General features: G+C 38.3%; 1 protein-coding gene across 1 annotated transcript in view; it reads right to left on the bottom strand.

Moving 5' to 3' along the window:
- Positions 1 to 14,475: 14,475 nt before the first annotated feature.
- ZNF782 (zinc finger protein 782) overlaps positions 14,476 to 26,805 on the bottom strand; it is a 59,476-nt gene continuing 47,146 nt past the window's right edge. Inside the window, exons 4-5 of the mRNA XM_077903251.1 lie at positions 24,780 to 24,875; positions 14,476 to 17,745 (exon numbers count right to left, since the gene is read on the bottom strand). Coding sequence (XP_077759377.1) covers positions 15,875 to 17,745; positions 24,780 to 24,875 — 1,967 coding nt within the window. The 3' untranslated portion in view covers positions 14,476 to 15,874. The remainder of the gene's footprint in view (positions 17,746 to 24,779; positions 24,876 to 26,805) is intronic.

Here is a 26,805-nt window from a genome sequence, read left to right as displayed (position 1 = left end):
TATCAGAAAGGGAGACAGAACATAAAGACTCCTAACTCTGGGAAACGAACTGGGGGTGGTGGAAGGGGAGGTGGGTGGGGAGTGGGGGTGAATGGGTGACGGGCACTGAGAGGGGCACTTGACGGGATGAGCACTGGGTATTATTCTGTATGTTGGAAAGTTGAACACCAATAAAAAATAAATTTATTATTAAAAAAAACCACCCTGATCCAGGTCTATGCTTCAGATGCAAAGACAAGTTGGTCGACAGTGAAAGGATAGAAAAGATATTTTATGCAAACACTAACCAAAGGAGAGCAGGGGTACCTGTATTATCAGACAATATAATTATCAGACAATAAAAAATGGTTGTTATGCTAAGTGAAATTAAGTCAATTAGAGAAAGACAATTATATGATTTCATTCATAAGTGGAATCTAAGAAACTGTAAACAGAGGATCAGAGGGGAAGGGAAGGAAAAATAAAATAAGATGAAAACATAGAGGGAGGCAAACCATAAGAGACTCTGAACTCTAGGAAACAAACTGAGAGTGGCTGGAGGGGAAGCAGATGGAGGATGGGGTACCTGGGTGGTGGGCATTATGAAGGGCATTTGATGTAGTGAGCACTGGGTGTTGTATACAACTGAATTCTACCTCTGAAACTAATGATACACAACTAATTGAATTTAAATAAAACTTTTAAAAGGTTGCTAAAAATACATTATATATTAATACAAAGTTCAATACAGAAGAACATATAACAATTACAAACAATTACACATATAAAAACAGATCAAAATATAAGCAGCAAAAATAGGCAGAATCGAGGGAGAAACAGACATTTCATAATAACCAAGAGATTTCTGTCTGTCAATAATGGAAAGTACAACCAGACAGAAGATAAATAAGGAAACAGAGGACCTGTACAACAAAATAAACCCACTAGATCTAACAAACATTTGTAGAATCCTGTACTCAACAAGAGAATACACATTTGTCGCAAGTGCACATGGGGCATTCTTCAGGAGACCAAATATTAGGACACAAATTAAGTCTCAATAGATTTAAAAAGAAAGGTATCATACAAAGTCTCTTCTATGACCATAGAAGGATGAAGTTAGAAATCAGTAGCAGAAGGAAAACTGGAAAATTCAAATTTGTGGAAATTAAACAACACTCTTAGACAAACAATAGATCAAGGAAGAAATCACAAGGGAAATTAGAAAATACTTAGAGACAATGAAAAGCAAAATAATATACTAAAATCATGGGATTCAATAAAACAGGGCTGGCAGGGGGTGGGATGGGGAATACATAGCTAAATAATATAAAAACATTGGAAACGTATGCCAAAGAGGAGGCTGAGCCATATTTTCTTTAAAAATTGTATTTTTTCCACAAAAATATCAAACAATATGAAAACAAATGATGAGTGTATTTGATATTTAGAAGCATCACTCAAGCACTGCTTTCTTTGGTAAATCTTTGTTAAGCAAGGTGCTGTGCCCAAGCTTAACAAATGGACACTTAGATGTATCTGTAGCTGCTCTTCCCTACTTCAGGTACAGGGGCCAGTCTTGCCCTCAAAGACCATAGAGAAAAGAAGGCCCATGAGTGGGACGTGTTGTAAAGCAGCCTTCATCATGCATCAAGTTGACCATCACAGCTGTTATGATCCCCAGGGCCCTGAAGAGCCCAGCACCCTAGCAGCCAGCAAGAAAGAACTCTCTGCTGGTGTCACATGGTTACCAATCCCAGACTGCTCCTCTTCCATGGAGCAGTACCAGAAAACACAGAAATCTGGATCCTCAAGTCTTTTACAGGTATGGTCTGAGAAGTTGCTCAAACTTTGCAGTCTGACCTGTGCTTCCAGAGCAGAGCCATTAGGGCTTCACAGGAAGCCCCCAAAGCCTACAGGGTTGGCTTGTTTGAGGACACCAAGCTCTGTACTATTTATTCCAGGAGGCATAGGTCCTGCCAGGTTCTGCAGTTGTGGCAAGGCTTCTATGGGACAAGCACCTGGTCCGTGGGTGTATGATAAAGTTTATCCGGGAGGCGGGGCAAGATGGCGGAAGAGTAGGGTTCCCAAGTCACCCGTCCCCACCAACTTACCTAGATAACTTTCAAATCATCCTGAAAAACTATGAATTCGGCCTGAGATTTAAAGAGAGAACAGCTGGAATGCTACAGTGAGAAGAGTTCATGTTTCTATCAAGGTAGGAAGACGGGAAAAAAATAAAGAAATAAAAAAGCATCCAAGCTGGAGGGGCCACCCCACAAGAAGCCAGGCTAAGGCCGCACCTCGAGTGCTCCCAGGACAGGAAAGCCCAGGCCCGGAGAAGCAGGAGCTTTACCAGAATCAGGAGCTTTACCAACCTTCCCGGGGAAAGGCGCTCACAGGGAGCTTGCACAGGATCCCAGGAGGGGCAGAGAATGCTCTCAGTCTTCCAGGGGCACTAACAGAGGACCTGCACCCTGGGGGAGAGCGTGCCACACAGCTGGCACCGGAAAGGGCTGGAGTACACATGGTGGCGGGGAGGAGCCCAAGTGTTGGCTTGGGCAGCAGCTCTGCCCGAAGGGAGCTGTGCAGCCCCGGGAGCAGCTCAGGCAGTGGCTCAGAAGGTGGCTCCGGGTGGAGGGGGCTGTGCGGCCGGGGAGTGCAATTCCAGTGGTGCAGGCCCCGGCGCCCAGGGCACCGGGGGACACAGCCCAGGATCCGGTGCTCCCCCGGGATGGGCGGAGGCCAGGAGGACACAGGACAGCAAGGACGCTCCTGCCACCTGGCGCCCCTGAGCTGTGCAGATCACCATCCCCCCACCCCCAGAGCATCCAGGCCCCTGCGGACTGGGAGACTGCAGTAGTTACTGCGGGAGCTGACTATAGGGCTGGGGAGCTGGCCACCGCCACTGTTGTTCCTACTGGTGTCACCTTGTGCCTCAGACTGAGCAGGTGCCTCACAGGATAAACAGCTCCCACTGAGCCGTGCACCTGGCAGGGGGCAGGGCAGCTCCCCCAGGTGCACACACCTGAGAATCAGCACAGCAGGCCCCTCCTCCAGAAGACGAGCTGGAAGGACAGGGGAAGAGCAAGTTCTTGACCAAGCAGCACTGCAAAGCTCCAAGGGAAGTTGAGGGATTTACAGTATATAGAATCAGAGGATACTCCCCCTTGTTTTTGGTTTTCTGTTTGTTCCCCCCACTTTCTTTCTTTTTTCTCTATTTTTCTCCTTTTTCCAGTACAACTTGTTTTTAGCCACTCTTCACTGAGCAAAATGACTAGAAGGAAAACCTCACCTCAAAAGAATCAGAAACAGTCCTCTCTCCCACAGAGTTACAAAATTTGGAATACAATTCAATGTCAGAAAGCCAATTCAGAAGCACTATTATAAAGCTACTGGTGGCTCTAGAAAAAAGTATAAACGATTCAAGAGACTTCATGACTGCAGAATTTAGATCTAATCAGGCAGAAATAAAAAATCAATTAAATGAGATGCAATCCAAACTGGAGGTCCTACTTCAGTTGCTTCAGCCTTTTAGCTATTGTGAATAACGCTGGTATGAATATGTGAGCAAAAAATTAAAAAATGGATTGTCACATGATCCAATAATTCCACTTCTGGACACTTTTGAGCAACTTCCATACTGTTTTTTACAGTTGTTGCAGGGTTTTACATTCCCATCAAAAATGTCCACATCTTCCAATTTCTCAACATTCTCACCAAAATATATCATTTCCTGTTGCATTTCTTTTTTTTTTATAGTAGCTATCCAAAATTTGTGGGAGGTGGTATATCTAACTGTGGTTTTTGAGTTGCATTCTCCTAATGATTAGTCATGTTGAGTATCTTTTTGTCTGCTTATTAACCATCCATATAAATTCTTTGGAGAAATGTCTATTCGAGTCTTTCACCCATTCTATACTCAAGTTGTTTTCATTGCTGTTACTGATTTTGTTGCTGTTGTTACTGTTGACCTGTAGGGGTTCTTTACATATTCTGGACATTAACCCTCAAATCAGATATAAGACTCAATATTTTTTCCCCATTTCACAGGTTGCCTTTACTCTGTTGACTCTTTCCTTTGACACACAGAATAGAACACATGACTTCTTTTACAAGAAGACTTCATAGGATTTGAGGATGTGGGGAGGGGTGTCAGGGGTTAGATAATATACGATTTTTACTATGCAGAGCTAAATGTTACATACACATCAAATAGAATTCTGCTCCTGACATTGAGGCCAAGGTGAGGGTGAAAACATTAGAACAAACAACATGGACAGCACCTAGAGGCTTTTTGTCATGGTAATTTGTGCTGAACCCTTTGAATCCTGAAAATTTGTATCCTGCTCACTTGGTAGTGATATCTGAGTTATGCGAGCAGCATAACACAGAGTCTTGGTCCTCAGGGATCTCATGGCCAAGGTGAAGAGATAGGAAACAGAGGACACAACAATGAAGAAACTATATCTTTAAAAATACTGTGGAACTACTGGGGTGTCTGGGTGGTGCAGTCAATTAAACAGCCAATTAAAATCTTGGTTTCAGCTCAGGTATTGATCTCAAAGTTGTGGGATCACACCCTGTGTTAAGCCCCACTTCAAGCTCTGAGCTTAACCCGGAGTCTGCTTGAGATTCTTTCTCCCTCGGCATCTCCCACACATGCTTTTCTCTCTCTCTCACTCTCTCTCTCTTCGCCAAAATAAATAAATAAAATTCTAAAAAAACAAAAACAAAACAAATACGAACTGGACTGAAGAAAGAGAAATTAAGGAGTCGATCCCATTTACAATTGCACCCAAAACCATAAGATATGTAGGAACAAACCTAACCAAAGAGGTAAAGGATCTATACCCTAAAAACTACAGAACACTTCTGAAAGAAATTGAGGAATACACAAAGAGATGGAATAATATTCCATGCTCATGGATTGGAAGAATATTGTGAAAATGTCAATGCTACCCAGGGCAATTTACACATTTCATGCAATTCCTATCAAAATTCCATGGACTTTCTTCAGAGAGTTGGAACAAGTAGTCTTAAGATTTGTGTGGAATCAGAAAAGACCCCAAATAGCCAGGGGAATATTAAAAAGGAAAACCATAGCTGGGTCATCACAATGCCAGATTTCAGGTTGTACCACAAAGCTGTGGTTATCAAGACAGTGTGGTACTGGCACAAAAACTGACATATAGATCAATGGAACAGAATAGAGAATCCAGAAGTGGACTCTCAACTTTATGGTCAACTAATACGTGACAAAGACTATCCACTGGAAAAAAGTCTCTTCAATAAATAGTGCTGGGAAAATTGGACAGCCACATGCAGACGAATGAAACTGGATGATTCTCTTACACCATACAAAACGATAAACTCAAAATGGATGAATGATCTAAATGTGAGACAAGAAGCCATCAAAATCCTAGAGGAGAACACGGCAACACCTTTTGTGAACTTGGCCGCAGCAACTTCTTGCAAGATACATCCATGAAGGCAAAAGAAACAAAAGCAAAAATGAACTATTGGGACTTAATCAAGATAAGCTTCTTCACAGCAAAGGGAACAGTCAACAAAACTAAAAGACAACCTACAGAATGGAATAGGATATTTGCAAATGACCTATCAGATAAAGGGCTAGTATCCAAGATCTATAAAGAACTTATTAAACTCAACAGCAAAGAAACAAACAATCCAATCATGAAATGGGCAAAATACATGAACAGAAATTTCACAGAGGAAGACATAGACATGGCCAACAAGCACATGAGAAAATGCTCTGCATCACTTGCCATCAGGGAAATATAAATCAAAACCACAATGAGATACTACCTCACACCAGTGAGAATGGCGAAAATTAACAAGACAGGAAACCACAAATGTTGGAGAGGATGTAGAGAAGGGGGAACCCTCTTGCACTGTTGATGGGAATGTGAACTGGTGCAGCCACTCTGGAAACCTGTGTGGAGGTTCCTCAAAGAGTTAGAAATAGATCTTCCCTATGACCCAGTAATTGCACTGCTGGGGATTTACCCCAAAGATACAGATGCAGTGAAACGCCGGGACACCTGTCCCGATATTTATAGCAGCAATGTCCACAATAGTCAAACTGTGGAAGGAGCCTCGGTGTCCACTGAAAGATGAATGGATAAAGAAGATGTGGTCTATGTATACAATGGAATATTACTCAGCTATTAAAAACAATAATACCCACCTTTTGCTTCTACATGAATGGACCTGGAGGGTATTATGCTGAGTGAAATAAGTCAATCTGAAAAGGGCAAACATTATATAGTGTCATTTATTTGGGGAATATAAAAATTAGTGAAGGAATAAAGGAAAAGGAGAGAAAATTAGTGAAACTATCAGTGAGCGTTACAAAACATGAGAGACACCTAACTTTGGGAAATGAACAAAGGTAGTGGTAGGGGAGGTAGGCAGGGGGTTGGGGTGTCTGGTTGATGGGCACTGAGGGGGGCACTTGCCGGGTTGAGATTGGGTGTTATGCTATATGTTGGCAAACTGAACTCCAATAAATAAATTAATAAATAAAAAAAGATAAAGTTTTTCCTCTATGGGGATATAGATGTTAGATTTTCCTTTTCCCAAGGATGTTACTGAAAAAATTGTGCAAATGAGAAAAATAAGGATTGAAAAACCTCATAATATTTGGACATAAAGCATTAATGCAAGGAATAAGGTTTAGCGATTAAAACTAATGTCAACTTAATGGTTTCTGTTGCAGACTTATGTACAGTGGATGCCATCCTTTCACTATAATCTTCTATAGTGTTTCCCTATATCTGGTGAATACTGTCTTCTGCTGTGTTCCAGTAATTTCAACATAAATATAAATTATACTATCAAACAAAGGACTAATTTTGGACTCATGCCATCTGATTTCATCTTCTCTGGCTGCTAAAATATTTACAGGAAGGGTCATGCCCACACCACTGAAATCACTTTTAATACAACAGGGAAAAAAAATACAACAGGGAAAGAGAACTTAGGCAGCAGTGGTATCATATGCTGAAAACATTTAGAGAGTGTGTGTGTTACTAGCACTATGCTTAAGTATGAGTTCTTTCTAGAATGTTTATACATGTGGTATGTATGCCTGCTAACCTGGACTGTAGCAGAGCACCCAAGTGACAAGATACAGTTCAGTTCTGGTTTCTAAAAGCTTCTATCAGAGAGAAGCTTAGCAGGGAAAGGGGAGACATAGAGTCATCGGGGAGAGGGGCTTTATATGTCTTTGTTCACAAGCAATTTCCTGGGAACTGGACATTTAATGTTTTGGGCTAAGTCATGTCAGTAAGTTAGCAGAGCTGGAGGGTTCAAGCATTCCAGGAATAGTGTTATTATATAGTTAGAAAAATTGTTGCCACCCGTGTGAGGAACTCACATTCAATCAAGGTTGAATCTCCTTTCGGTCTAACTTATCCTTTTGTTTTACTCTAATCTTGCTTTAAGGTTTTTAAAGGAACACATTCACTTTGATTTTTAGTAGAAGTATACACATATACTTGGATATTTAGTATAAAATAATGATTTATTATTATCTATTGCTCATTAACTGTGTGACAGGTATGGTTTTAAGTGATTGACATACATTAACTCAGAAAATGCTCCCCAAATGAACTGTAGGTAATTACTATCATTATGCACCTTTCACAAATGAAGAAACTGGGGAGCATACAGGGGAACTGATTTCTCCATTGTCACAAAGCCATATGGAAGAAGGGAATGAATACCCAAGTAGTCAACAAGCCACTTGGCACATGGTGGGTCTCCTAATATAGCAAAGTTCACCTTTATAATTTTTAAAATCATATGTACTGACATATAAAGTGAATGCATTTTTTTGTACATTTTGATGAGTTGCCTTTAGCTTTGTAAACACTATCAATCTAAATATAGAACACTTCATCACACTAAAACATTCCCTTATTCCTCTACCCCTACTCCTAGGCAACCAATCATCTGCTTCCTATCCCTATAGATAAATGTTTTTTTCTAGAATTTCATAGAAATGGAATCATACAGGTTCTTGTGCTTGGCTTCATTTCCCAATTTAATCTTAGTGAAATTTATCAATGTTAATACATCCATTAATAGTTCTTCCTATTACTGAGTACTATTCCATTATAAGGTAATATCACTGTTTACATAATTTATCTGTTGATGGACATTCTGGTTCTTTCTAGTTTGGGATTATTGTGAATAAAAGCTCCATGAACATTTTAATAAACTTCTTAAAGAAAACTTGAAAAAAAATTTGGCACAGTTTATGTTTCTTTGCGGGCAAATATCTAGAAGTAAAACTGATGATTGTAGATTATATCATTAGCTTTAGAAAGATCAAAGGAATTTATAATACTATCACATTAGAATATTAATTTGCACTTCCTTGATGACTAAAAATTTGAACATCTTTTCTAGTACTTATTGGCTGTATATCTTCTTTTGTGAAATGCCTGTTTTAATCTCCTGTTTTGCTCATTTTAACTACTACTGCATTATAAAAATTCTTTTTCCATTCTTAATATTCTTTACATACCGTGGATTCAAGTCCTTTGTTTGACGTAATTATCAGATTAGGGACATTTTCTCCTAAACTGTTTTTTTCCCATTTTCATAATAAAATCTTGAAAAGTACTATTGATAATTCATAAACTCCAATTTATCGTTTTTGCTTTGCTATTCAGTCTCAAATTAAAATACCTTTCTCCTGTTTCCTAACAAATTTTGTACTGATAGCTATCTTGTTTAGGTCTGTATTTTATTTTGAATAAGTAATTATAATGTAAACATGAAGGTATATTTAAAACACATGAATTCCAATTATTTTATCACCATTTTTGAAGACAGTTATCATTTCCCATCAAATTACACTGGAACATTTATTAAAAATCCACTGAAAATAGTTTTAGCTCAGATAAGCAGAGAGCAGGAAAGCAGACTGCTCCCATCCATAAAAGAAAACAGCTAGGCAGACTGTAACAAGTTTTCTTAAATGTTACTGAACATTTTCAGAAATTTATCTGAGATTTCAGGGCAAAGAACTAACCTAGACCCTGGAGGGCTAGGTGGCTTCAGGGAGAAGCAAGGGCCCAAGGAGTCAGTTCACTGAGCCAGAGAATGTCAAATGTATGAAATGACTCTATTGGAATAGCTAGACAACATGCTAGATTAGGTAGGTTATTTCAGGAGAGAGATGGAAAGCTTAATAAAATTTAAATGCTAGAAATAAAAACCACAGTATCATAAATGAACAATGCCTTCAAAGGCTCCTCAGTATACTTCTGCTGAGAAAACATTGACATTAAAGATGTGTGTGTGTTTATGTGTGGGTATACTTAAATGTATGCTTTTTCATTTTACATATTTTAATGTTGACAAGCTTAGTATTTACAAGTGTTTACAAGTATACACTCTTAAAAATATATTTACACGAAGTATCCCCTTACCTGTTTATTTTTTTCCCTTACCTGTTTAATTGTACAATCATGTACTCTTTTATTTAACAAATCAGTATTATGAGTTTCAGGGGTAGAGCTCAGTGATTCATCAGTTGCATATAACACCCAGTGCTCATTACTTAAGTGTCCTCCTTAATGCTCATCCCCCAGGTACCCCGTGCTCCCACTCCCTCCTTTCCAGCAACCTGTTTGTTCCCTGTAGTTTGTTCCCTGAGTCGCTTAGAGGTGCCTGAGTGGGAGGATTACAATTCAATATCAGAAAGCCAATTCAGAAGCACTATTATAAAGCTACTGGTGGCTCTAGAAAAAAGCATAAAGGATGCAAGAGACTTCATGACTGCAGAATTTAGATCTAATCAGGCAGAAATTAAATATCAATTGAATGAGATGCAATCCAAACTAGAAGTTCTAACGACGAGGGTTAACGAGGTGGAAGAACCAGTGAGTGACATAGAAGACAAGTTGATGTCAAAGAGGGAAACTGAGGAAAAAGGAGACAAACGAAAGACCATGAAATTAGATTATGGGAAATAAGTGACAGCCTGAGGAAGAAAAACCTATATTTAATTGGGGTTCCCGAGGGCGCCGAAAGGGCCAGAGGGCCAGAATATGTATTTGAACAAATCATAGCTGAAAACTTTCCTAATCTGGGAAGGGAAACAGGCATTCAGATCCAGGAAACAGAGAGATCCCCCTAAAAACAATAAAAACCGTTCAACACCTCAACATTTAATAGTGAAGCTTGCAAATTCCAAAGATAAAGAGAATACTTTATCCAAGAATACTTTATCCAGGAAAACTCTCATTCAGAATGGGAGGAGAGATAAAGAGCTTCCAAGACAGGCAGGAACTGAAAGAATATGTACCTCCAATCCAGCTCTGCAAGAAATTTTAAGGGGGACTCTTAAAAATAAAAGAGTCTCATAGGTTGCCACCCTCACTTTTCCTCTTATTTTATGTTTATCTTTTTAATTTCTTAAATTCAACATGAGTGAAATGGTATGTCTTTCTCTGATTTATTTTGATTAACATAATATCCTCTAGTTCATCCACATTGTTGCAAATGGTAAGATTTCATTCTTTTTGATGGCTGAATAATACACACACACACACACACACATACACACACCCCACCTCTTCTTTATCCATTCATCTGCTGATGGACATCTGGGCTCTTTCCATATTTTGTTATATGTTTTAAATGTACTAGTGACCCTGAGATAATACAAAAGTACACAGAAAAGATTGGCTTTTTGAAAAGAAACGGTTTAGTAACAATGGCCTTTCCTCTTTTAAAATTTATTTATTTATTTATTTATTTATTTATTTATTTATTTATTTATTTATTTTAATAATAAGTTTATTTTTTATTGGTGTTCAATTTGCCAACATACAGAATAACACCCAGTGCTCATCACATTCATCTGGGTTTTCTATGTAGAGTATTATGTCATCGGTGAAGAGGGAGAGTTTGACTTCTTCTTTGCCTTGTGAGAATACTCAAGGGATGTTCCGAATCTTTTGGTATGGGTTCAGACCTGATTTGTGACCTAGTATGTGGTTTATTCTAGAGAAAGTTTCATGTGCACTTGAAAAGAATGTGTATTCAGTTTCATTTGGACATAAAGTTCTGTAGATATCTGTGAAATCCATCTGGTCCAGTGTATCATTTAAAGCTCTCGTTTCTTTGGAAATGTTGTGCTGAGAAGACCTATCGAGTGTAGAAAGTACTAGGTTGAAGTCACCAAGTATAAGTGTATTATTATCTAAGTATGTCTTAGCTTTGCTTATTAATTGATTGATATATTTGGCAGCTCACACATTCGGGGCATATATATTGATGATTGATAAGTCCTCTTGTTGGATAGATCCTTTAAGTATGATATAGTGTCCCTCTTCATCTCTCACTAGTCTTTGGGTTAAATTTTATTTTATCTGATATGAGGATGGCTACCCCTGCTTTCTTTTGAGGACCATGTGAATGGTACATGGTTCTCCAACCTTTTATTTTCAGGCTGTAGGTGTCCTTATGTCTAAAATGAGTCTCTTGTAGACAGCAAATAGATGGGTCCTGCTTTTTTATCCAGTCTGACACCCTGCGCCTTTTGATAGGGATCATTAAACCCATTCACGTTCAGAGTTACTATTGAAATATACTGTCATCATGATATTTATTCAGTCCCTGTTTTTGTGGATTGTTCCATTGGACTTCTTCTTAAAGGGGAATTATATTGTAAGGAGTCCCCCTTAAATTTAAATTGTAAGGAGTCCCCCTTAAAATTTCTTGCAGAGCTGGATTGGAGGTCACATATTCTTTCAGTTCCTGCCTGTCTTGGAAGCTCTTTATCTCTCCTATTGTGAATGAGAACCTTTCTGGATAAAGTATTCTTGGCTGCATATTCTTCTCATTTAGGACCCTGAATATATCCTGCCAGCCCTTTCTGGCCTGCCAGGTCTCTGTGGAGAGGTCTGCTGTTAATCTGATATTTCTTCCCATATACGTCAGGGATTTCTTGTCTCTTGCTGGTTTAAGGATCTTCTCTTTATCTTTGGAATTTGCAGGCTTCACTATTAAATGTTGAGGTGTTGAACGGTTTTTATTGTTTTTAGGGGGGATCTCTCTATTTCCTGGATCCGAATGCCTGTTTCCCTTCCCAGATTAGGAAAGTTTTCAGCTATGATTTGTTCAAATACATATTCTGGCCCTCTGGCCCTTTTGGCGCCCTCGGGAATCCCAATTAAACGTAATTTTTGGGATCCCTGGGTGGCGCAGCAGTTTAGCGCCTGCCTTTGGCCCAGGGCGCGATCCTGGAGACCCGGGATAGAATCCACGTCAGGCTCCTGGTGCATGGAGCCTGCTTCTCCCTCTGCCTATGTCTCTGCCTCTCTCTCTCTCTCTGTGTGACTATCATAAATTAAAAAAAAAAAAAAAACGTAGATTTTTCTTCCTCAGGCTGCCACTTATTTCCCTTAATCTATCCTCAGGATCTTTTAATTGTGTGTCTCTTTTTTCCTCAGTTTCCCTCTTTGACATCAACTTGTCTTCTATGTCACTCACTGGTTCTTCCATCTCGTTAATCCTCGTCTTTAGGACTTCTAGTTTGGATTGCATCTCATTCAATTGATTTTTAATTTCTGCCTGATTAGATCTAAATTCTGCAGTCATGAAGTCTCTTGAGTCCTTTATGCTTTTTTCTAGAGCCACCAGTAGCTTTATAATAGTGCTTCTGAATTGGCTTTCTGACATTGAATTGTAATCCAAATTTTGTAACTCTGTGGGAGAGAGGACTGTTTCTGATTCTTTCTTTTGAGGTGAGGTTTTCCTTCTAGTCATTTTGCTCAGTGCAGAGTGGCCAAAAACAAGTTGTATTGGGAAAAGGAGAAAAAGAGAGAAGAGAAAGATGGAAAAAAAAAAGAAAAAAGAAAAAAGGAAGAGAAAAAAGAGAAAAAAAGAAAAAAGAGAATAGAAAAAAAGGGGAAAAAGGGGGTGGGGAAGGAAACAGAAATCAAAAAAACAAAACAAAAACAATGGGGAGTATCCTCTGATTCTGTATACTGCAAATCCCTCGACTTCCCCTGGAACTTTCCAGTGCTGCTTGGTTAATAATTTGTTTTTCCCCTGTCCGTCTAGCTGGTCTTCTGGGGGAGGGGCCTGCTGTGCTGATTTTTAGGTGTTAGCACTTGTGGGAGTGCTCAGCCCCCTGCCTGGTGCAGGGCTCAGTGAAAGATGTTTAAGCTATCCAGCGAGGCCACGGTGAGGCTCAGTGGGGGGTTGTTTATCTTGTGAGGCCCCAGGGGGAACAACAACAGTGGCAGGGGCCAGCTCTGGAACTCTGGAGTCAACTCTTGCAGTAACTAAAGAGCTCTCAGTCTGCAGGGGCCTGGATGCTCAGGGGGCGGGGCCGCTGATCTGCTCAGCTCAAGGCAGGAACGTCCTTGCTGTCCTGGGCCCTCCTGGCTTCTGCCTGTCCCGGGGGGGTAGCATGGGATCTTGGGCCGTCCCAGGCGCCCTGTGCTCCTGGTACCTGTGCTGTTGGATTTGCGCTCCTGGTCCCGCAGCCCCTTCTGCTCGAAGCCTGTGCCGGAGCCGCCTCAGAGCTGCTCCGGGCTGCGCAGCCTCCTCCGTGGGGAGCCGCCACCGGAGCTGCGCCCAGCTGCTCCTGGGGCCCTGCAGACCCTTCCGTGCGGAGCCTCTGTCGGAGCCGCCCGGAGGTGCTCCTGGGGCGGCAGCCCCCTCCGCGGGCGGAGCTGCCGACCGAGCCCCTCCGAGCTGCTTCCGGGTCCAGCCGTGCGCGGGCTGCAGCCCTTTAGGGAGCTCGGCCCGGGGTGTGGTGCGCTCTCCCCGGGGCACAGGTGCTGTTAGCGTCCCTGGGAGCCTGAGGGCATCCCTGCCCCTCCTGGGGTCCTGCTCTAACTCCCTGGGAGCGCCTTTCCTCCCAGGAAGATTGGTGAAGCTCCTGCTTCTCTGGGATGGGGCTTTCCTGTCCTGGGGACACTCTCTCCGGCCTTAGCCCGGCTCTTGCGGGGCCCCTCCCCCTTGGAGGCCTTTTGTTTCTTTCTTTATTCTCGTCTTCCTACCTTAATAGAAGCGTGAACTCTTCTCACTGTAGCATTCCAGCTGTTCTCTCTTTAAATCTCAGGCTGAATTCGTAGATATTTCAGGATGATTTGAAGGTTATCTAGGTAATTTGGTGGGGACAGGTGACTTGAGGACCCTACTCCTCTGCCATCTTGCCCCCAATGGCCTTTCCTATATGCACATGTCCAGAAGACATCAGGAGAAATAAAATATAGCATGGGATTCTGAGTTTTCAGTTACTTCCTGTAAAGGTTTACTTGTTATTAATCTACATGTGAAAGTATAGCTGATGCCATAACAGTTATTGAGCAAGGGGTACATAATTCTATTACAGTGATGTTTAGTTCCAATACACATATAAATACCTGGCATGCATGAATACAAACTCACATAGATTAAAAAAAGAACTCAGAAAATATTCACATACAGGCAATGCTGTTTAGTTTATGCAATTTATTTATTCATTCTTTTAAAGTGTCTTATTCTAGTGAATGTCTGTTATCAATATTGTGTTTCATTAACTGTTTTAATAATACACATGAAACAACAGTTTTATAGAACAATTTCTATGTAGATGCTATTACTTACCTTTCTCAAATTGATAGATTCTCCCCCTGTAACACATTCTGAGAAAGATTAAAGTTTGATGACTTGTTGAAAACTTTTATACATTTACAATTCAATTATCAGATATTTAATGAGATGTTATTTTTTGGTAAATGTTTCCTACATATGTTGAAATGTTGAATTTCTTTCATTGATATTTACCTGACTGATGAGGAGTTGTGGATAAAAACTATTGTCAGGGGTTTCTCCTGTTGTCAGGTTTCTGATATATGTTGAGTTCAGATATCCACAGAAATCATATTCATAGGCTTTATTAGTTAAGGGTTGGTGAGTATATGTCAGTATAAAGTATACTCAAACCTGCAGAAGCTCAGTAGAGAACAAGTTTATTTCCTTGCTGCGAAAAGTCTGTGTATACAGAGGATAAAATTCCATTCCACAGTCACTCTTTACCCTGTTTCCTAGTGTCTTGTACTCTCCGATTTTCAGTGCATGAGCCCAGAGTTTCACTGAGAGTAATCTCCACTCCATTCTGCTAAGGGACAAGAGAAAACATTGAGAATTTGAGGGATGTACTAAGTGAGATGGGTCATTGACCACCACATTCTAGTAGCCAGAGGTTATTAATAGGACCCCATTTGGATGACACTGGTTGAGAAATGTAGACTAGGTGCAGCATGAGGGAGAAGAGGAAATTTTTTTGGTGAACAATTAATAGTCTTTATATGGCATACAGGAATTACTTCTGCGTAAGTCCAATTGAGGGCTGATGTATAATAGAAGAGTTCCCCACATCCATTACCTCATTGTGAGGTCTCTAACCTCCATGTATTTTCTGTTGAACTGAGAAAGATGGCTTTTGGCAAAAGCTTATCAAAATGCTTATTATATATTCAGATTTTTCATTGTATCATTTCTCTGATGAGTAAATTTTGATTACCGACACAAAATTTTCACATTTTTATTACATTACACTACTTTTCTGCAGTGTAAGTTTTCTGATGATTAAGTACAGAGTATTTCTCACATTAATTATCTTTGTAACTTCTTTGCTGAGTGGTCCATAATGAGGACTGCATTCTGGATGAAATACAGCCCATATAAAATATATTCCAAGAATTTCTCTCCTGTGTAAGTTCCCTGATGCAAGGCTGGCATCTTGCAGAGAAATTTGCAATTGTTTATTCATATGGTTCTCTCTCTTTCTCTTTTATATTGTGAGATTTGATTTCTGGTTCAATGGTTTTCCAAATTCTTTACATTCATACGTTTAACTCCCTGTGTGGGCTTTCTGATGTTCTCGAAGGCTTGATTTCTGGCTGAAAGTTTTCCCACATTTATCACATTTATAGGGTTTCTCCCCTGTGTGAGTTCTCTGATGTACTCTGAGGTTTGACTTCTGGCTAAAAGCTTCTCCACAGTGATTACATTTATAGGGTTTCTCTCCTGTGTGAGTTCTCTGATGTTTTCTTAGGACTGACTTCTCACTGAAAGCTTTTCCACATTCATTACATTCATAGGGTTTCTCCCCTGTGTGAGTTCTCTGATGTCCTCTGAGATTTGATTTCTGCCTGAAAGTTTTCCCACAATCATCACATTTATAGGGTTTCTCCCCAGTGTGAGTTCTGTGATGCACTCTGAGGTTTGATTTCTGGCTGAAAGCTTCCCCACAATGATTACATTTGTAGGGTTTCTCTCCTGTGTGAATTCTATGATGTCCTCGGAGTTGTGATTTCTGACCAAAAGCTTTCCCACATTGATTGCATTTATAGGGCTTCTCCCCTGTGTGAGTTCTATGATGTTTTCTGAGACCTGACTTCAGTTTGAAAGACTTCTCACATTCATCACATTTGTATGGTCTTTCCCCTGTGTGAGTTCTCCGATGATTCCTTAGGCCTGACATGTGGCTGAAAGATTTTCCACATTCATTACATTCAAAGGGTTTCTCCCCTGTGTGAGTTCTCTGATGTACTATAAGGATTGATTTATAGTTGAAAGATTTCCCACATTCATTACATTCATAGGGTTTCTCCCCTGTGTGAGTTCTCTGATGTATTCTTAGACCTGACTTTGCACTGAAAGCCTTCTCACAATCATCACATTTATAGGGTTTCTCTCCTGTGTGAGTTCTCTGATGTTTTCTTAAGCGTGACTTCTCACTGAAAGCTTTCCCACATGCATGACATTCATAGGGTTTCTCCCCTGTGTGATTTTCCAGAGGCTGAATCAGGAAAGAATTCATAGAACAGGATTTTCCACATTCATTACATTCATAGGGTTTCACTGTAATGTGAGTTCTCTGATGTATGTTGAAACCTGACTGGCAAGTTAATGTCTCTGTACATGTGTCATAATCAGAGGATTTGTCTGTCATGTGAGTTCTCTGATGCACTGGGAGGGCCAAATTAGGACTGAACTTCTTTCCATATTCAAAGGGTTCCACTCCTATATGATTTTTCTGATGTTCTCCAATGTGTGAATTTTGGCCGGCAGATTTCCCTTCTGTATCAGTTCTTTGTGTGATCTTACTGAAATTATTTCTGTTTTCAGTACATTCAAATTCATTAAACTCATAATGATTTTTCTCTGGATTATTGCTATGAGAGATTATAAGAGTTGGTTTATCACATTGTTTTCCCCCATATTTACTGAATTTATAAGATTTCACTTTGGGGGAGGTACTCTCAGATGTAATAAGGGCAGTCTTTTCAAACAAAGTGTTTCCACATTCATTGTACTCAGAAGCCCGCTGCAAAGTCGGAATTGTTTGATGTTGAATGACTTTCTCTTTATAATTGAAGGCTTTCGCATTTTTACTATAAACAAATGATTTCTCTCTGGTATTAATTCTGCCCTCCTTAATACTGAGGAGCCATTTCTCACATACATTAAGCTCATGAACCTTCTTTCTTGAATATTGACAGTGTGGAGCCAATGAGCTGAGATGCAGGTAGGTAGGTCCTGCAGTGTCAAATTTATAGGGCATTGTTCTTGCATGTAAAATGTTTATGTCCAGATTACATGGTTTTCCTGAAATCTCTTCCTCTGTAGGCAATGATTTATTGGTGAATAAAACGTGCCACAAATATTTTCCTTGGCTTTCTAGGCTCTTCTTTGAAAGATGATTAGGTTGGGAGTCTTCTAAAAATGAGAAAATTAAAAATACTTTATGATATTTAACACACTTATTATGCAATGGGACTTATAGATATATGTCCTATTATGTATTTGATGCTTTGGTTTCTGGATCAGTTTCCCAACAATAAAGTAATTCTAAGCACATATTCTTTTTTATTAAAAAAACAACAACAATCCAAACATTTTGTAGTAGAAAGAAAAGAAGCTAGAAATAAATATACACATGTATTTGGCATCATAAAGTATAGTTTTCAAAACTGGTTAAAGAAGAAAATATAAAGGAAAGGAACAATTGATAATTGAGAATATATTCAAGAGAATTGGATCTTGGGAACAGAAAAAACAAAAGTAGTGAATGGGATGAATTCAAAGGTTAATCAGTTCAAAGTAGATTAAAGGTTTCCAATGGATTTATTTGAAACAGAATTTGCATTAGGGAAAAATATGAGTCTAGATTCTTAGTCAAATATAGATTAAAATGGTAGCATAATCATTAGTCTCTATGATTCCCCTTGGAGCTCCATTTTTTTCCAGTCTACAAAACACTAAAATTAATTTATAATGGCACCAACTTCCTCATGGTAAAAGAAAAAAAAATTCTATTTGCCATGCTTTGATTTTCTCTGCGGTATCATTCACAGAAACATTAGTGTAATAGTAGAAGTTAAAAAAAAAAAAAAAAGATGGGAGCTAAGAGTAATTTTTCCACTTATATTGGAGTCAATGCTCTATCCTGGTTCTGGTACCTTGGTATTATAACAGGGTTGTTCAATAGTGAATATCTCTTGGTCATCAAACCTCATCTTTTCTCTTTTTTACTTGCTCATTTTCCCCAAACTACTCTTCCTTGCCCAATCTTCAATTCTGTTTTCCAACCTATCTAGTCTTGACTGTGAGAATCTTAAGGATCATGTTTCAAACTGGCCCTAAAAACTACAAGTATCTTTTATATTTATTCACCATAAGTGTCTTGTACATATTTAACTGTTGTTGCCCTGCTACTACACAGACTCCTAGTAAAAATGTCAGGCCTATACTAAAAATATTTGAAAGCCTTGAATACACTGTCCTAAGCAACAAGAAATGAAAGATTTAAGTGATTCAGGGAAACAAAGTTTAACACTAACTGCATGTTCATTATGCATTCTAGTTACCATTCCACCAGTCCACAGTATTTTCTACTCTAATCTTGATGTCAGTCCTCATTACACTTCCAGTAGTAACTTTATACACACATTCTTTCCCTAATTTACCCTCTATTCTAGCCTTAGGACTATATAGCAAAGCTATCTTCCTAAAACTTAACAAGAAAAAGGCTTCTCATAGCTTCTCACAAATTTAAGCAACATTTATTTTGAAATAGGAAAGAAGTATCATTCTGCCTGTATCATTCATTTTAACAAGAAATATATAGAAAGCACCCATATTTGTGACTCATGATTTTTAAAGTAAATTACCATAATCAAACTCAGGATGCATCTTCTAATTGATGGCAAGTGCATAGGTTAATGGACAGCATGTTCTCTTTCTTGGTTGTACTCAAAAGTTATGTGGTTGTACTTTAATCAACAGCCCTTATATGATATGAAATGTATTTTATGCAGCTTTGCCCACTTTTCCAAAATGAAACTCTTACTGTGATATTCTTTGCATCCTTCTGTAGTGTAAGTTAAGTCAGTGGTCCATAAAAAGCAGTGTGCCTCAGAATTACGTAGAGAGCTCTGCATAAACAAGGGCCCAGAACGATTGCTCATCTATACCTAAGGATTCAAAAATCCTAGAAATTTGACTTGGGCATTGCATTTATGAAGAGTGTCTTCTGAATGAATCAATATGAGATAGTTATCTCCACCTAGCTTAAGAATCAATCCACAATGTTATTAAAAATATTTATTATATGATACATACTAAAGTAAGGAAGAATGAAATAGACCATTCTTTTGGAGGAAATCATAATCCAGGTGAGTAAAGAAGCTCATTCAACAACCGTATGTTATCTGGCACAGATATCTCATTGTTTTTTTGACATGTCCATCAAATTAAAGAGCTTACAAAAGAGAGAAAGTATAGGGTAAAGTATTCCAAAATTATATTACAGAAGTAGGAATCTATCACAAAACTTATAATGAGTTAATAGTGCTTTCTTTCCTTTTTTTAGCTGAGGTTAGTATTTTATTTTATTTCAAGAACTACCTTTTGCTTTATAATTTATACCATTATAGTTTTTATTACATCTTTTACTTTACTTACGCTTTCTTTTACAACTTTCTTGCTTGTTAAAAAAAAAGTATACTTGACCTGTGTTTTCAAGATCAGCTGGTCAAAGAGTGCCAACCACCCCTATGCACAGAGAAAATCTGTGTATGACTTCTGACTCCTCAAAACCTTAACCACTAATAGCCTATGGTTGACCAAAAGTTGATTAACACATATTTTATAATTTACATGTATTATATACTGTATTTCTACAATAAAGTAAACTAGAGAAAAAATGTTATTAAGAGGAGAAAACACATCTACAATACTTTATTGTATTTATTGAAAAAACCAATGTATAAGTAGATCTGTGCAGTTAAAACCTGTGCTGTTCAAGGGTAAACTGTATTTGAGTTAAAAAAATTCTTCACTGCTCTATCTACTGTCCAAAGGTGGTCATTTATAAAAAACATTTTCAATAAAATTTTTTTCTAGATACTGTATAATTTTGATTTACCTTTTGATAAAATACTTTGTTGAAAGATATATATTCATCACTGATTTTAAGATAGAGGGATTTTAACTTTTCTCATATTGCTTGCAATTTACAGTGTTATTGAACAATAGTATCTATACTTTGTGGAATTGGTCTATAATACGTTTACATTTTCTCAATGTTCCAAGGTCATTTTTTTTTTGTTTCTTAGAAGATTTATTTATTTATTTGACAGAGAGAGAGAGAGAGAGAGAGAGAGAGAGTGTAAGCATGGGGGTGGCAGGCAGAGGGAGAGGGAGAAGTGGGCTCCCCACGTAGCAGGGGAGATGCTTAACCGACTGAGCCACCCAGGGCCCCCCCCCCCAAGGTTATTTAAAAAGAGGTTTTATTTCTGTTTTCAGAAGAGAGTTTTGAAAGGCACTTAATAGGTTCATTTTATAAAATATGCTATGTATAATGTCTAGACCAGAGGCTGGTACACTTTCTATATAAAAGGCCACAGATAATGTTTTGGGATTTGCGGGTCATGCATCTCTGTTGCAACTGTAGTTGACCCTTAAACAACATGAGGATTAGGGGTGCCAACTCCTCCACACACAGTTGAAAATCTGCATTATGACTTGTGACTCACCAAAAATTTAACTATTAATAGCCTGCCATTGACTGGAAGCCATATAGATAACATAAAGTCAATGAACACATTTTATATGTTACATGTATCATATACTGTGTTCTTACAATAAAGTTAGCTAGAGAAAAAAAACCCATAAACATAAAAAATATTTAAAATAATATACTTACTGTATTTATTGAAAAAATTCCACATGGAAGAAAACCTGTGCAGTTTAAGCCTATGTTGTTTGTGTAGTTCAAACCCATGTTACTCAACTCTACCTTGGAGTGTGAATACATAAACAAATAGATATGCCTGTGTTTCCTTACAAAAAAAAAGCAGCAGGCAGGATTTGACCTAGGGGTAGTTTTCTGAGCATTATTCTAGAGTCCACTAGAGTCTGTTATGAAATCAGAGGGACATATTAGGGTCTTCTATACCTAATGTATACCTACTTCTCCTTACAACTCCTGCCAGTTTTTGTTTTATGAATCTTGATAATTTATTTGATGTACTAATATTCAAAACTTTTATATGACCTTAAAAAGAAAACTTCTTTAGCTTGGGGAAGACACAAAGAGATAGAAAAATATTCCATACTCATGGATTATAAGAATTAATATTGTGAAAATGTCAATGTTACCCAGGGCAATTTACACGTTTAACGCAATCCCTATCAAAATACCATGGACTTTCTTCAGAGAGTTGGAACAAATTATTTAAGATTTGTCTGGAGTCAGAAAAGACCTCAAATAGCCAGGGGAATATTAAAAAAGAAAACCATACCTGGGGGCATCACAATGCCAAATTTCAGGTTGTACTACAAAGCTGTGGTCATCAAGACTGTGTGGTACTGGCACAAAAACAGACACATAGATCAATGGAACAGAATAGAGAATCCAGAAGTGGACCCTCAACTTTATGGTCAACTAATACTCGACAAAAGACTATCCACTGAAAAAAAGACAGTCTCTTCAATAAATGGTGCTGGGAAAACTGGACATCCACGTGCAGAAAAATGAAACTAGACCACTCTCTTGCACCAGACACAAAGATAAACTCAAAATGGATGAAAGATCTAAATGTGAGACAAGATTCCATCAAAATCCTAGAGGAGAACACAGGCAACACCCTTTTTGAACTCGGCCACAGTAACTTCTTGTAAGATACATCCATGAAGGCAAAAGAAAAAAAGCAAAAATGAACTATTGGGATTTCATCAAGATAAGAAGCTTTTGCACAGCAAAGGATACAGTCAAAAAAACTAACAGACAACCTACAGAATGGGAGAAGATATTTGCAAATGACGTATCAGATAAAAGGCTAGTATCCAAGATCTATAAAGAACTTATGAAACTCAACAGCAAAGAAACAGACAATCCAATCATGAAATGGGCAAAAGACATGAACAGAAATCTCACAGAGGAAGACATAGACATGGCCAATAAGCACATGAGAAAATGCTCTGCATCACTGACCATCAGGGAAATACAAATCAAAACCACAATGAGATACCACCTCACACCAGTGAGAATGGGGACAATTAACAAGGCAGGAAACCACAAATGTTGGAGAGGATGTGGAGAAAGGGGAACCCTCCTGCACTGTTGGTGGGAAGGTGAATTGGTGCAGCCACTCTGGAAACCTGTGTGGAGGTTCCTCAAAGAGTTAAAAATAGATCTTCCCTCCGACCCAGCAATTGTACTGCTGGGGATTTACCCCAAAGATACAGATGCAATGATATGCCAGGACACCTGCACCCCGATGTTTCTAGCAGCAATGTCCACAATAGCCAAACTGTGGAAGGAGCCTCGGTGTCCATCGAAAGATGAATGAATAAAGAAGATGTGGTTTATGTATACAATGGAATATTACTCAGCCATTAGAAATGACAAATACCCACTATTTGCTTCAATGTGGATGGAACTGGGGCGTATTATGCTGAGTGAAATAAGTCAATCGGAGAAGGACAAACATTATATGGTCTCATTCATTTGGGGAATATAAAAAATAGTGAAACGGAATAAAGGGGAAAGGAGAAAAAAATGAGTGGGAAATACCAGAAAGGGAGACAGAACATGAGAGACTCCTAACTCTGGGAAACGAACTAGGGGTGGTGGAAAGGGAGGTGGATGGGGGGTGGGGGTTACTGGGTGAGGGGCACTGAGGGGGGCACTGATGGGATGAGCACTTGTTGTTATTCTATATGTTGGCAAATTGAACACCAATAAAAAATAAATTTATTAAAAAAATAAAAACTTCTTTAGCTTTATCAAAATGTCCTTTTTCTATCTGTTTTTGACATGAATTGAACCTTAAGTATTAGCTAGGTGAATAAATATTGAGTTTTATGCCTTTGGCTTAATAATTGATGACTATATTTCATACTTTGTATATTACTTTGTAGGCATATCTCTGATACAATCTGATGGCATATTATTTTAATAGGTGAATTTAATTCATTTCTATTAATTGATATGGCAGGTGTGTTTACCTTATTGTATATTATGTGGTGTGTTTACATAGCTTTTGTATAAAACATTTAACACAGCAGGCCTGAGACTGTTAACCCTTAGATGGTTGGCTTTTAAGATTAGCCCCTGGCTGACAAATGTGAACTTAGATTTTGAGATGGTTCCCAAAAACCTAGTCTCTAATGAATTTTCCAAGTAGACAACATTTCGTATGTGTTGTCACATTCACTGCTCAGGATATTGGAAGTTCACACCTGGTTTCCTCTGGACTTTGTCCCGTTTCTCTTTGCTAATTTTGCTTTGTCCCAATCATTTCACCTTATAAATCTTAGCTCTGAGTATAACTATATGCTGAGTAACAAAGAATCAATGAATGTGATATGTGGTGGTTGTCCTGGGGACTCTTTTCATTTTTGTATTTGATGTATAGTTGACATACAAGATTACTGGGGAGGACTCTTTATTCAGCTTTGTAAACTTTTCTAGTAACAGGTCTATTATCTTTGCTCTGGCAAACATATTTAACTTCTAACAATTAGGAGGGCTACAGTTTGCCCTAGTAGTCATCCTTTCCAATTATACAATTCCTTAATCATCTATATATTTATATGATATCTAGTAACTCATTATTATATAATGATAAAATTATGGTTCCTTTCTCTTCTCTGATCTGCTGATTCTTTTTTTTTTTTTTTTTTTTTTTAAATTTTTATTTATTTATGATAGTCACAGAGAGAGAGAGAGAGAGAGAGAGAGGCAGAGACACAGGCAGAGGGAGAAGCAGGCTCCATGCACCGGGAGCCCGACGTGGGATTCGATCCCGGGTCTCCAGGATCGCGCCCTGGACCAAAGGCAGGCGCCAAACCGCTGCGCCACCCAGGGATCCCTGATCTGCTGATTCTTAATTTTAGTTGCTTCATTAACTTTTCTTAGTTTTTATCTTTTTACTGTTAAGTATATGGAGTTTATTATTTAACTTTTCAGCTTCAAATGGAATACTTATTTCCCATTGTTACAGATGAGAATATTAACATGCTTACAATCTACTCCTTGTGCAAGCTGACCCCTTCCACATTTTATTAGATCTATTATTTTTATAATTTCAAATGCAAAAGACTCTAAAAGGATAGTGCTGAAAAATTCAAACTGCTCACTTCCAGCTGATTGCTCTGCTTTGTTCCTTTTTTTTTTTTTTTTTTAGCTAATCACTTTGGATCTAATTTTCTTGGATGTCTTCTACCAGTATTCAATAACTTACCTGGGGAACTTTCTCTTAGAAATTCTTTCTTTAGTAACCATGGATCTTCTCCTTGTTCCAATGTGAAGATCAGTTCTGGTTTTGTAAAGCAGTACCCTGTAAATGGAAAATAATTTAACACTTGAATTTGCTGCAAAGGTTTCACTATTTCTGAAAATGAAGGAAGATTCAAAAATGGCACATTCAGGGTGCTCACTACAACTTTTCTGGGAGGCGATCATAAAAATGTTTTCTAATGTTTATAAAGGATCAATCTTCTTAAACCCCCAAATCACAAGCCTAAGTAATGTTAAATTCTAAAATGGTCAATGTCTATGTTTTAAATAAGAGATTTCAGAAGAACTTCCTAAACTGGCCCAGTAGAGTAAAAGGAATTGATTTACCTCTCCATATCACACATCTAGCATACAAATTATATACTAATGGGATTTAAACTTTAGACACCAGGCAGTGCAAACAGGGATACTTGAAAACAGAAAAACGAATGAGGTGAGTCCTATTGATTATCGCATGTTGATGTAAAATGAACATAAACTTTAAACAATTTTAAAGAGAAAGGAAGAGGTTTTTTTGAGCCCAAGTCAGGACAATTGCTAGGGGTGTACAATCTTTACAAGCAAGAGAGTGGTCCAGAGAATGAACATTTAGTGCAGGGTTCTTTACATAGAGTTACAGATCCTCAAGAAGGATATTCCAGAAGGTTACAGATTGCATCTTATGTTTTTATTATATTCAAGGCTATGTGATTTGAATCTTATGGGAACCAGGGAGAGTTTTTGTTTTGTTTTTTGTATTTTTATGTTTGGAATGCTCTTTTTTTTTTTTTTAAGATTTTATTCATCCATTAATGAAAGACACAGAGAGAGACAGAGAGAGAGAGAGAGGCAGAGACACAGGCAGAGGGAGAAGCTGGCTCCACGCAGGGAACCTGATGTGGGACTCAATCCCAGGACTCCAGGATCACGCCCTGGGCTGAAGGCCAGCGCTAAACCACTGAGCCACCCAGGGGTCCCCCCACCTTTTTAAAGCAGATGTACATTGTGTGCATGGGGCAGAAATAGAGCCCAGGTTTTGAAGTTTTGCTGAGTCATTCTGGCCTTAATTAATGTTAAAGCATAACTTTCCTGAGAGCTCAGGAGCAGGGCCCATAAACATTACAAACTGAAAATTTCCCTTATCACACAGCCGACTGCAAATAAGAGTTTACAGCCTACAAACAATAAGAACCAAAAAAGCCTACCTGATTCAGTAACCTAAAATAACATAAATGAATTAAAGGAAGCCATGACAACTGGAATTGTTAAGGATGAAATACTAAAGAAGGAAAAGGAGCACTGATACTGAGTCTTTAAATATTTGCAAAAGAGTCTCCTAAATACTAACTGGTGTAAATTAACAAAAATACTCAAGGATGAGGAAAGACCAGTGAAAAAGAGCAGACTTAAAAAAATCATCAAAGCCATACACAGATGTAAGAAGTTTCTGTTGCCACTAGCCAAGGTAGAAAAATCTACTTCATGGCCAATGGAGAATACCAGAAAGATGTTTATTGCTTAATAGTGGAGCCAAATTAGTCTTAAAATGAGCTCTAATCTAACAAAACAAAGCTTAAAGCAACCGTTAAAATGATCAAATCAATTCCAAGTAACTTAACTAATTAACCAGAAAAGGCCTCAAAAGATTTAAAACAATAAAACAAAAGTAGTAGCTAAGAATATAAAATTCACAACACTCTTCACCAATAAAAAAAATACCTAGTTATGAATAGAAGTAGGGATATACAACCCTTACTGGAGAGAAAATTAATTAGTAGCGACAGAGTAGGAAATGCATATGATAAAGCTAATAATAAAGGCTACTTGAAACAGTAAATATGTATCATATGTTCAAGAAGAGAAAGAAAACATTAACATGATGAAAACAAGCAGGAACTTACTTAAAAAGTTCCTGTTTGAAGAATATATGAAATGAGAAAACTAACCAACCAACAAGAAACAAGGAAACATTAAAGAGGATTAAGATACCA

Source organism: Canis aureus, chromosome 1 (assembly GCF_053574225.1).
Source record: "Canis aureus isolate CA01 chromosome 1, VMU_Caureus_v.1.0, whole genome shotgun sequence".
NCBI lineage: Eukaryota > Metazoa > Chordata > Mammalia > Carnivora > Canidae > Canis > Canis aureus.
Note: the sequence above shows the minus strand (reverse complement) of the source record. Positions and strands in the feature narration are given on the sequence as shown.